The 13,148-nt window shown below is 47.3% G+C and overlaps 1 protein-coding gene across 3 annotated transcripts in view; it reads right to left on the minus strand.

The window, feature by feature from the left end:
- Positions 1-7,243: 7,243 nt before the first annotated feature.
- Nsmce2 (NSE2 (MMS21) homolog, SMC5-SMC6 complex SUMO ligase) overlaps positions 7,244-13,148 on the minus strand; it is a 214,035-nt gene continuing 208,130 nt past the window's right edge. Inside the window, exon 9 of one of the 3 annotated variants that reach the window (XM_048358382.1) lies at positions 7,244-7,730. In XM_048358382.1, the coding sequence (XP_048214339.1) occupies positions 7,613-7,730 (118 nt within the window). In that variant the 3' untranslated portion in view covers positions 7,244-7,612. The remainder of the gene's footprint in view (positions 7,731-13,148) is intronic. The other 2 variants (XM_048358383.1, XM_048358384.1) reach the window with 2 other exon arrangements.

Raw genomic sequence — 13,148 nt, forward strand, 5'->3', positions numbered from 1 at the left:
GAGCATGGCCCGTGGCAGGTGGCACTGGAGCCTCAGGAAGCCATGTGCTTATCCTTCTCGTGGATCTATAGCTCAGTACAAGACACTCTTGGGTCTGTTCTTTCTCAAGGGATGTGTGTGTGTGTGTGTGTGTGTGTGTTGTGTTGGTACTGGGGCTTGAACTCAAGGCCGCACATTCTACTTGGCCTTTTTACTCAATGCTAATGCTCTACTGCTCTACCACTTAGACACAGATCCACCGTGGATTTGTCTGCCCAAGATGGCTTTGAACCATAATCTGCAGATCTCAGAGCCTCCTGAGTGGCTAGGATCACAGCTGTGAGGTACCCTCTCCCAGCTCGCATGTCCCTTCTCTTCCTTCATTAGACGCTAGAGTGCTGAGATTTCAGACATGTACCACTACACCTGGTTCAAGGGACTTCTTGATTTTAGTGCTGGGTAGTGCATGCAGGAAGTTCTTAGAAACAGTGAGTAAGGAAGGTTTGCCCCAGTCCCATAGCCAAACCAGGATGATGTTAGGTGCTTTTTAAATATTACATATTGATGAGTTTGTGTTATTTAGCAGAAGGCAAAGATTTTTTTATTTTATTTTATTTTTTGCCAGTCCTGGGGCTTGAACTCAGGGCCTGAGCACTGTTCCTGGCTTCTTTTTGCTCAAGGATAGCACTCTACCACTGAGCCACAGCACCAGTTCTGGCTTTTTCTATATATGTGGTGCTGGGGAATCGAAACCAGGGCTTCATGTATGCGAGGCAAGCTGCCACTAGGCCATGTTCCCAGCCCTCAGAAGGCTAAGTTTTTAAAGTGAGTTGTCTAGGTACCAGGAGCTCATGTTTATAACCCTAGCTATTCAAGAGGTTGAGATCTGAGAACCAAGGCTTAAAGCTAGACTGGGCAGATAAGTCTGTGGGATTCCTTTCTCCAGTTAACCTGCAAAAAGCTGGATTGAACTGGACAAATGGCTCAAGTAGCAGAGTGATGAGCAAGCAGAGTGAGGGCTAGAGTTCTGAGTTCAAGCCCCAGTGCTGGTTGGTTAAAGTGACTCAAAAAATTAAACAAGAGAACCAGGTGCTGGTAGCTCATGCCTGTAATCCTAGCTATTCCAGAGGCTGACATCTAAGGACTGTGGTTTCAAGCCAACTTGGGCAGGGGGCTCCTGTTAGACTCCAATTTCCAATTAACTACCAAAAAAGCTGGGAGTGGAGCAGTGGCTCAAACAGGTAGAGACTAGCTTTCAGTACAAAAGCTCAGGGACATTGCTTAGGTCCTGAGCTCAAACCCTAGGATCAGCGCGCGCACACACACACACACACACACACACACACACACACACACACACACACACACAAAGCAATAATGCAGGACATAAGCACATTTGACAAATCTGCTGAAAGGAGTTGGAATCTGGGAGAAGCGACTTTCTTGAGATGCCAGTACAAACATTAAATTGTGAACAGAGTCTCACTGTGGCGGGGTGGATGACTGGAAATCTCTTTCTGAGGTAGGATCTCCCTAAATAATCTAGGCTGATCTTGAACTCGTGATCTGCCTACTTCATCCTTCTGAGCTAGGAACTGGTTTGTGTCCTGTATTGCCTGTTTTCCAGTGTCTGAAAGCCATGATTATTGTCACCAGGAGTATTGCTGTTAAAGGCAGAGGGGCCAATACTGTAATAGCCAGATGCAAACTAAGTGTTCCATTTGATTATTTTTAATTTCAGAACAGGGCTCCTGAATGTTACCTACAGTCCCCTGGGGTTACACTGGCGGGGCCCCTGTGCTTTGTGCTTGCATGCTCATGGTTCACAGCCCTGTCATTGGTCCTTACATGGCACTTATTCTTAATTGCTTTGTAGCATATTCCTAACAGTTCCTTATTTTGTACAAAATGAAAGTGTTTTTCTCTCTACGGGAAAAACAAAATCCTATTTTTCTTTTCAGCCCAGTATTGCAATTTCGATTTCATCATCCCCAGCCTGTTTTTGCAGTTGTCTGGCCTAATCTGCATCCCTGCATTCCTTGGGAGCCCTGGTGAGCATAGTACAGAGCCCAGCCTCCCAGTGCAGGCCTTGCTTGGAGCCTCAAGGCCCAGCCTTCCTGGCGCTGCAGGACCACACTTCCCGGGTGTTCTAGAAACATGCCCACTCTTCCCTAACAACATGTTGCTGCTGGTTTGTCCTCTGTTTATGTCACAGAGAATCCTTGAGATGCTTCTTTGCATAATTGTATACTACTTTTTTTTTTTTAACCAATCCTGTATTTGATCATTAAATTTTTTTGTGATCTTGGTATGGTGGAACATTCTGGCATCTTCTAAACAATAAAGCAGGCTTGCAAGGCAGATTACAGACTTTCTCAACAGCAATATCAACAGAGAGAGCAACTGGTCAGGTTTTCAAGCTACTGTGCTTAAAAAAAAAAGTAGCTAATTGGAACTACTTATTACTATGAGTGATCACAACATGCCAAAGGAATTCAGGCAGGAGCTAAAGAAGCAGACACAGGTAACAGTAAATTCTCCCTTATCAGTTACTATTTAATCTTATCTGCTCATTAACCCTAGCTTTTTTTCCCCACTAATGGCTTTTTTTTTTAAATCCTGGATTTCCTGAGACTTGAATAGAATTCTTACTTCACTCGTAATCTTTTAAGATAAGGGTTGAGAAACTCTCCTCAGAAGAATGACAGGGATGCAGTTACCAGCTGACTTTGAGCCTGGGAGGGCTCTGGTAGCTCTGCCCTTCAGTGACAGAGGTGGGGGGGAGTGCTCCCCTTCTTGTCCTATTAAATAGCCCCCCTCCCATTTGTTTGGGTCACTTATATGCTGTAAAACATAGCTCTTCTAAGTGCTGGGTTTAATGGGATTTAGTCAGTGTTGTGTGACTGTCACCATAGAGCAGCCCCCCACCCCCACCCCAAGCCCAGGCTGAGCCACCTCTCATCTTCCTTGTATCCTCTCTGGACAGGTGTCATCCTGGGTGATCTTTTTGGGTGGCTTCTTTCATGAAAAATAATATTCAGCCACACTGGAGCATGCATCCGTAAGCACTTCCTTCCCACTCACAACAGAGTGGACCTCGTGACCAGGCCCACAGGGAGACCATGTTACGTGAGGAATCAGTTCTAGAGACCAGGGCATAGCATGGTGACAAAGGTTAATGCGCCCTGTGCTTGAAGTTTGCTAAGAGCTATCTGACATCGTAGGCTAGCTTCTCACTGTACAATGTGTACATGTGCGTACTCGCAGCTTTTATTCCTTTTTTAAAAAAATTACTAAGTAGTATTTCACTGTACAGACTCATAACATTGTGTTCACCAGCTTGACATCTGGAAACCATGGTGTTATGATCATTTATGTGCTGTTCAATACTTCTCTCATATTTAAAAATTTGTGCTATAGTCCCCTACGTATGGTATTCATATAACTCTCATAGAATTTGATTTTTCTTTTGTCATGCTGGTGATCAAATCTAGGGCCTAACTGAACAATACCTCCTGCATGCAATTTAATTTTTTAAATATATCTGCCCCAACTAGACAAAGCTTTTTGGAGGCAGAATTTTTGTGTCATATGAAACTAACAACAACAAAAAGGCACATAGTAGGTTTTAAAGTATTTACTGAATCTGGTTAAAGATCAAATGCAAATGGTTAGTTCAAATATACACCAATGTCCATGTTAACCTACCTTGGAAGTACCCATACTCTTTCCATATTGAAAATACAGCACAGAATCTTTGCACTGAAACCCTTTTAGTTTACATGGAACATCGGAGGGCTGGAGGAATGGAGTGATGTGCCAAGGTCTCCCGATCATGTCAGTCAGTCCTGAAACTTAGGTTCCTCTCCTGGAAGAAGCCATGATATAAAGAGAGGTGGGAGCGGCAGTGTTGGGAGGAGTGGAGTTCTAGAACGATGGGCTGGTCTGTGGCAGACTCCTGAATGCCAGGCCTGGACTCCATTCTGCAGGAAGGGAAAGGTTTTCCAGGCAGGACGTGGAATTATCCAATTGGTGCTGTAGATTCATAGTGGGGTAGATTAGATTAGGAGGCCAGCCGGTCTGAATGGGTGGAGTGCTGCAGAGAGAAGTAGGGGAGGGAGAATCTGTAGGCACACAGGCTAAGTCCGCAGAGGCTGCACGCCTACACGTCTGTTGCTATGTTCCCACGTGGGCTGGAGCACACACAAGCACATGACCTGGGGCAAAGGGGCCTGACCGAGCCTTGGTTTTCTCATCTGTAAAAGGGAGCAGTAACTACTTCTGAAGCCACAGGGAAGATGGCTTAGGTGACACATCAGTTGGCCGTGCTTGCTTGGTTTGCCTCCAATCTTGCTGGGGAGCCTCAGGCTGGAGCAGCCTCGGCCATGGGAGTGGCTTCCAGCTGTGTGAAGTCCTTTGGAAGGGGAGAGACATTACCTTGCCTTTTGGCATTCCTGGTAATGTTCTAAACATACTAGGTCAGGTTTCTTAATTGAACTACTAGCAGGTCTTTTAAAATGCCACATCTACACAATTGTCCATTATATAGTTCTAAGGGTAGCTCTGTGTGTGTGTGCATGCATGTGCGTGAACTCGTGTGTGAGTGTTGGTATTGGGACTTGAATTCAGGGCCTAGGCACTGTCACACTTAGCTTTTTCACTCCGGCCAGTGCTCTACCACTTGAATCACAGGTCCACTTCCTATTCTTCGGTGGTTTTTTTTTTTTTTGGCCAGACCTGGGCCTTGGACTCAGGGCCTGAGCACTGTCCCTGGCTTCTTCTTGCTCAAGGCTAGCACTCTGCCACTTGAGCCACAGCGCCACTTCTGGCCATTTTCTGTATATGTGGTGCTGGGGAATCGAACCTAGGGCCTCATGTATACGAGGCAAGCACTCTTGCCACTAGGCCATATCCCCAGCCCCTCTTCGGTGGTTTATTGGTGACAAGAATCTAACGGACTTTCCTGCCTGAGATGGCTTTGAACCGGATCCTCAGGTCTCAGCCTCCTGAGTAGCTAGATTATAAGTGTGAACCACTGGTGTGTGGCTTCCAGTATATAGTTTTTGAAATGTCACTCCGGGGGGATTTGGGGTCTTGGCAGGTTGAATTGGAGCTGCCCTGAGAAAAATGGGATTTTTTTTTTTTTAAGATAGATTCTCATCATGCTGTTCGGATTGATCTCAAACTCAACTCCAATTCTCCTTGCTCAGCTTTCTGAGAGCTGGGATTACAAATGTGTGTCACCATATCTAGCAAAACGTGAATTCATCTAAAGAGAAAGATCTTAATACTTTAATTTTTTTCCTGAAAATTCCTGTCACAGAAACCCATGTCAGACTGATGACAATCAAATAAAAGTCTTCAAAGACGAAAACAAGCTTTATGTAAAACATTAAATTCCTTAAATGGCTAGACAAATTTATGAAATAGAGTTTCTGAAAACTAAAGAAGGAAAAATAAAACCTCGTAGGTTACGATGCCATCTTTCTCTTGGTGGAATGGTATTTTTCATATTTCTAACAGATGTTATATATAGCAACATTCTAGGGTACTCTTCAGGAAGAGTTGGGGAAATGCAATTTGCTTCTTGGGCAAGCATTCCGAAGCTTGTCCCTATCTGTTTAGGAAACAGTATTGCACAAAAGAACCACATTCCATGAAAAGTATGTTTGTTCTGGCTTAAACATAATCATTTCCTCAGGAAAGCTGATTCAGATAAAGCATATTAGGAAATTCAGTCACTCTGTAGGCAACTGAATGTCAAACTACTTTCTGAATTCCAGGAAAATGGTTGCAAGATTATTTCTGCCATTTTAGGCCCTGCTCTTAAGCTCAAATATGTCAGTGTTTTATGGCCTTTACTATTTAGTGGATGTCATATGATGATTTGCTGCATTTTAGATTTAGTTTTACGACTTGTTTATACCTTTCTTTTGTGGGTGTGTTGTGTGCGCATGCGCCTACGTGTGCGACAATCCTGGGGCTTGAACTCAGACCGTGACTCTCACTGATTGACTTGCTTTCTTGGCTAGCGCTCTACCACTTGAGCCACATTTTCAGTGTGGAACTTTGCTGGTTAATTGCAGATGGAGTCTTGAAGACTTTTATGCCAGGGCTGGCTTTGAATCTCGACCTGCCAGGTCTCAGTCTCCTGAGAGACCAGGATTACAGGTGTGAGCCACTAGTGCCTGGCTAACCTTCAGTTCGTAACCATGGGCACTGACCACACTTTGAGATTCTAATAAATAAGAAGGAAGAGGAGAGCCTGGGATTAAGTATGAAGATCCCGGACCAGGCCACCCATGGTCCTCCAAGCTCATCCACGTCTGAGATCTAGGGCTTTTCCCAGGTGACTTTATATTTCTGCCTCATTTTCCTTAGCTATAAAGTGGGGACTGTACTCTGTAGTCAAGACTGTAAGAGTTAATATATGCATAAAGAATTAGTACTTGGTACACTGTCTCAGTAAGTGTTAGTTATTGAGACAACAGGTTAGTACTCTCACTGTTTTTTTGTCGGTTGTAGGGCTTGAACTCAGGGCCTCGGTGCTGTCCCTGAGCTCCTTTGCTCAAGGCTAGTGCCCTACCAATTTGAGCCACAGCTCCATTTCTGGTTTCTGGGGGCTAACTGGAGATAAGAGTTTCACAGACTCCTCTTTGGGCTAGCTTTGAACCATGATCCTCAGATCTCAGCCTCCTGAATAGTTAGGGTTATAGATGTGAGCCACCAGCACACAGCTTGCTTTTGAGACAAGGTCTTACTGTGTGGCCAAGGCTGGCTCAGACTTGCTAGGTAGCCGAGGCTAGTCTCACACTCTGTAGCTCCCAAGTGCTGATTCCAGGAGTACACCGTGCTGGCTGTAGAGGACATTCGGTTTAGGAGCCCTGGTTCTAGTCGATATGCTCTCAGGGCTGATGGCCGGGGCTGCATCTCCACAGCTCTGTTTTGTAGCTGAAGACGGCAAGCCCAGCAGCGGAGGCGGCCTGCAGACTTCCAGCAGAGCCGTGCGGCGCACGATGCCGTCGTTTCAGATGATGCTCTCAGTTCTCGAGCGCTGCAATCAGGCTTCCATGATGGCCATCAGTTATTGTTGCCCTGGTGAGTATGTTTCTGGAACATTCCACATCACTCCAAAGACATGACAAGTAAAAGCATCTAAGTATTTACAAGTGTCAACTATCAGAGACTGAACTCACTTTGCTTCGTAACTGAATGCTGTTATTTACTGTTCTTATAGAAAATGCTTTGTAACTGGGGTGTTTCTTATTTCATCTCAAATATCACTCGAAAGACATTCTTCAGTTGGAACAGCAGTAAGTAGGAGGGACAGGATACTCTTCGCCTTTTGGAACAATTACCATATGCATCGTGGGATACACAGAGAGGACACGCTGTAGAGAATCAAAGTTTTATTTAAAATTATTGGGTACTTAAAAAATAAACAGTAGAACGTGCTTGCATTTGTACTGTGTCACCTAAAAAAAGTGCTTCCAATCACACTTAACAACCATCAAGTTTCACCCCAAACGAAGTATGCTGCGAGCTGGCCGGCGCGGCCTCGCACACACCCGCTAGCACGGGGCTGGGCTCAGAGGTAAGGCTGCTGGCTTCCCCGCGGGCCGCTGGCTCCTCCCTACACCGGCTGACGACATCTCTTCTTATTGTGACTCTCGATCGCCCTTCGCAGTGCTTCGTCCTGGACCAGATCTGACATTCTTATGTCAGTGTGGCTACAGCCGATTTTGGGGCAGCTGGGAGGAGGAAGAAGAAAAGCACGTCAGCCCACTGCGCCGCAGTGCCTCGGCTTCTTTCACACTCGGTCACAAAGTGCTCGAGGACGTGTTAGCATCAGAATGATGTGCTGCCCATTTATTTGTCCGCTCGCTGGGTATCTGCTGAGTGTGGCCTTGTCCAGGGCCTGGGGACTCGGGCAGTGCTCAAGCATTACTTACTTCCCGGGCTTCCTTTCAAAAATGGGAGAGCCGGGCAGTCACTAGCCTCCACAGAACGGCTCTAAGTCTGCAGCCTAGGGTGCTGCAAGGGGACAACGCTAGGTGGAGGGAGGGAAAGCGCTGCTCTCCACAGAGCTGAGTGGGTGGGCCAGGCTGAGGCAGCAGAAAGGGGCAGAGGCTGAGGAGGCCCACCGGGGTGCAATGCCGGGTGGCTGAAGAGATCAGGAAGAGGGGGAGCGCTTGGAGGTGAGGCCGGAGGAGAGCAGGCCTTTGGATTTTATTTTCAACGTGTGGCGAAGACGCCGGAGCCTTGAGAGATAGGGGAAGAATGTGGCTTGGTTTACATCTGGACAACTTTACTCTGGCTGCTTAACTAAGAACACAGGTGTGTGTGTGTGTGTGTGTGTGTGTGTGTGTGTGTGTGCGCGCGCGCACGCATGCGTGTAGCCTGCCTGAGGTGGCAGCAGTGCCCCCCCACCCCCCTGCACCCATGAAGCACACGTGGGGAGTGAAGGAGAGGAGAGGAGAGACTCCACTGTGCTGGCTAAGGGTAGGGAACACAGGCTGCTGCTGCTGTCTGGAGTCCTGCCTGGCCTGTGGCACTCCGCGGGGCCTCCCCGAGACACACCGAGGGCGCTGGGGACTTGCAGGAGGGCCTGTGACTCGTGAGAAAGGGGCAGAAGTCAGCCAGACGGCCGGACGCAGCCTCCTCTGAAGGCCCTGAGTGGATGGAGCCAGACGACTGCGCACCATGAACTCGATATGGGTGAAGTGCAGCAAAGTCCTCCCAGTTTTTGGAGTCAAGTGATCCTAGGTCTGGATCCACCTGCCCATTACCTGTGACTATTGGCAAATCGTGTTACTTTTCTGAGTTCCTTTGACGTAAAAAGGGCACATCTCTATCTCACAGGATGAAGGACAAGCATCAACAAGGCTCCTCCTCTCCACTGTCTCCCATGAGCATCGTTTGTTCCTTGCTTAGCATTCCTGCAATTGGTTTTAAAGCTCCTGGTCTAGATGTATCTTGCATATATCCAATGCATGCATGATCCACACACACATTCACTGATCCTTCAGCACGACTGGCCCTGTGCTAGATCTAAATGTGGCTGCCTACCACTTTCCCTGCAACACTGAGCTGATGAGCCCTGTGCTCTGAGCCGGAGTCTGAAAAGCATGGGTGCAGCTATACACAACAATGCCAGAGGAGAATGTCGCTCCTGGAGCTAATGGATCTAGTTCTACGAAGTCCAACTGAGAAACATGACACAGAAAGCTGCTCTTGGCTTTGATCTCTGATTCAAAAGAGTCCTTATATTAGATGGACACTGGTCAATGTAATGAATGATGTTCTAGATAACAATAATTCATCTTGGCCAAATTGTGCCCTGTGAATTTAGGCACATGTGTGCCTAACTTAGGTCATAATAGGAAAGAGGCCCAGATAGACATTACTTGAATGATTTGGCTGGGCATCAGGGCAAGTTTTGATGAAAGTTTTATACTAGATCTGTATGTTCTTTCCTAGCCTGTCTCTCTGTACTCTCAAGTCTTGTGGTGAATTGTTTCTCTAAGTATACAAGTAAGCAGCCGGGATTATGGAGAGTACATAGGTACTTTCAAGACATTAGCAAAAGCAGCCTTCCCCCTTTGGATTTCGTGAATGGAAATGCAGCTCTAAGTAGACTGCTGGATGAGTGTTACCCACCCCCACCCCCCACCCCCAAGCCTTCGCTGCCGCCGCCAGCCTCATCTCCCAACTCAGGGGAGCCAAGTCCACCTCCAGCAGACAGACAGTGAATAAGCCGTGGACAGGGAAGTGGGGAACGAGGGGGGAGGACTTCCTGATGACATCAGTAGCTTTAGTCAGTATATGAGGGTATTCTGAGAACGGCTGATGGAATTAACCACACCACTGGGCTGCTAAGCAGGAGCCCAGCTCCGTGTCGAGGGGATAGAGCCCGGGGAGGTCTGAGCTCACACAGGGGACAGGCAGACTGCGGAGAGGAGCAAGAATCAAACAGTCCTCCTGGGGGAGCAAGATGGCCTCGTGAGTGAAAAAGACCTGGGCTCAAAGCCCCTGGCTGGGGCTTTCTGTGTGAGTGACTTAATTCTCAGTGCCTTCGTTTTCCCCCCTTTCCACAGCGGTGCACAGGGCCAAGGGTCAAGGAGTACATTCTAGCCCATACTGCATGCCAGGTGCCAGCCTGGACCATGGGGTGCCAACAACACTGTACCTTGCATGAATGAGGTTCTGGGAGGACTTCCTGAAGGGAAGGTAGGTGCAGGAGCCAGGGCAGGGCCTTGCTCTCACCCCTCCCCAGAACGGACAAGGAAGGCCGTGTGACTGAATCCAGGCAACAACACTGCATCAGCGTTAGGCCCTAATCCCCATGACATCCCGGTGAGCCTGTCAGGTGTGCCAACACCCAGACCTCAGCTCTGGTGTTATCGGCGGGCAGGACTCAGACCCACAGGTCTCCAAGGAGGGGCTGGTCCAGGTCAGTGCCAGAACAAAGCATTCCACAGTGGCATGGGGCAAGCACAACGGTGTCATCAGCTGAACCATCAACGCCAGGCCTCGTGAGTTCCAGGGGGCAGGGGGGAACCTCGGTCTCAGTCTGTAAGTTCTCGGATCTGGAACCCGAGAATTCCAAGGTTCTGCCCTGAGTTGTGTGGACACTGCTGGCAGAGAGAGTAACTTCCCACACCCTCCAAGACCACAGTCACATGTCCCTAGGCAGCGGCAACTCTCATTTCAGCCTTGCAGCGACATGTTTCATGTTCCTCCATGGCCCAGCAAACCCAGGGCTCCAAACCCAGGGAGGAATTCCTAACCATCCCTGGGGGCCTGGGAATTCTGCCCTCATTCCACTTTACAGTTGAGACGCTCAAAGGCGCGTTGGTAAATGAATTCTGCTGTGGAGCCACACATTTCTGTGAGGCTTAGTTTTGCTTTATATGCTCTGAAATATGACTGTTTGTTAAACACAGTTCCCGTTCATCAACAAGAAAAGCAAAACAAATGACTGTGGTAAAATTGGGAATATCTCATGAATATGAAATCACCAGGCAGCTTTATTTGTAAGATAATAAACAGTCTTATGATTAAGAGATCTATTTTAGGGAATTATTCTCATTTCCACAGTTAGGTATGGTTAAAGTCTCAGCAAGATTGCTCAGTGCGAGCCGGTGGACAGACCCTTCTCTTTAGACCCTTCATGCTTTAGCATGCTTGGGAAAGTTTTAGACAATGCCCAGGAACACAATGTAACTATGACTCCACTCCAACAACACATAACTGGGACAATCTAGGAGGAAGAAAGGAGCTTTCTGGAAACGCATGTGTCACAGGCATTTTCAAACAAAGAGAAGCCGACCCTGCTTTATCACTGGCGCAAGCATCACGGGAAAGGACACCACCCATGCTGAATCAGAAACCTTTGGAGCAAATTGTGAATAAGACATGAATTCTAATCTGCTCCCTGCCATCTGTGCTTTGGGCCCTGCCGGCTCCACCCCACAGCTCCCATGAGGCTCAGTGCTCAGTGGCACCTCCTGCCGCCCACTGTGGTTTAGACTGCCCCCCCTGGGCCTCCCTCTGGCTGGCACTGACATAGTGAACACAAGGCCATTTTGAGGCTGACCTCAGGCTCTGAGTCAGGTGCTGAGGGCATCCAGGTGAGTAGAGTACAGCTTGGGCCAGGCCTAAGTCTTGTCCTGCTGGCTCTCTATTGGTGACTGCGCCTCTCCCGAGGTGTGGCTCTTATGGCAACAAACTGGCCTGACTCCTCTACACCCACAGGCAGCATTGCCTGGCAGCTCAGAATCTCCTACGCCATCTGACCTCATGGGCACATCGGATGGCTGTACTGCCGAGACCTCAGAACTAGCATGAGCTGAAAATCCTTCCTAAACTCAGTCTTCTCTTATTTACACTTCTGTCTTGGCCAACCACTGCTAGCAATCATTCTTACAGAAGTGCATCCTTCTCTGTTTCTTCCTCCCTCTTTCGATCAGTTGCTTCATGCTGTCAGTCTACCTTCCTAAGTGCTCATTCTCTACAGTAATGCATTTTAATCAACCTTTTCACTTTGATTGCTTTTGGTGCTTTTGAGTAACTTCCTAAATTCTAATATGGTTCATCTTAGTCCCCCAGTTCAATATGCTCTTCCAGGCCTATAGCATAATACTGCTAAGGAAGATGAATGGTGATGGTTCAAGCTTGAAGATGACAAGAATGGTATAATGTTTCTCGAGTCTTACCTTGTGCCAGATACTTCACCTATTTTACATGTACCATATTTAAATTTCACATATACCTTTGAGGCAGTTATAGCTACTACCACCTACCACTACTACTACCACCACCACCATATAGGTGAGGAAACTAATATAAGTGTGATGTTCAATGCCCTCCACATCCCTTCCCTGTCCTTCCTGTCCCCAATGCCCCTACACTATCCCACATGCATAGAAATCACAGCTGTACCTGCTACCTACCAAGTGGGCAGATGGGGACAGGCCCTGGGCTATGAGACCCCCCCCCCTCCATCTTCTGCAATCTACTCATTTTTGAGGTGAAAACACTAGCTAACTCTAAGAACCTCTACACTTTTTCCACTTAGACTCTGAAGCTATTACTAGTCTGGGAATTTGCAGAGTGTCAGACACCCAAGTTATAGAAGCATGACAGAAAAAATGACAAGTGTTACTCAAGTTTTCTAAATGACAAGTGTTCTTCAAGTGTCTGGAAATATCATGTACAATTCAAAAAAGGCCAAAGGCACTAGAAAGCCAGAGCGTAGTTGAACAGAGCCATCTAGATGTGATGGGAGAGTCAGCCCCCCTCTGGGGCCCGTAGTAGAGTCTCTGCCCTTCCCAACTGCTCCTCTAGGAGAACACTGCACTCCTTAGGAAGAAAGTGTTGCTCAAACCAATCTCTTAGAACAGTTCTTAAGAACTATGTGGACATTTTTCTTTTTTGCTTGTCAGAGAAGGGCACAGAAAAAAAAGTGAGTAGAAGGGGAAGAGAATCTGCAACAAAGAAAATTATGCTCACTGGGGAAAATGATAGATTCACTAGAGAAATATGACATTTCAACTACACTGTGGAAATGCCGAACATAAAAAATGTACTTGTAGTCTATGCTTGGCAAGCCTTAGGCTGCAGATCCATTATTCTTCTAGAATAAATACTGTCCATTACTTGACTGA

This window comes from Perognathus longimembris, chromosome 12 (assembly GCF_023159225.1).
Source record: "Perognathus longimembris pacificus isolate PPM17 chromosome 12, ASM2315922v1, whole genome shotgun sequence".
Taxonomy (NCBI): domain Eukaryota; kingdom Metazoa; phylum Chordata; class Mammalia; order Rodentia; family Heteromyidae; genus Perognathus; species Perognathus longimembris.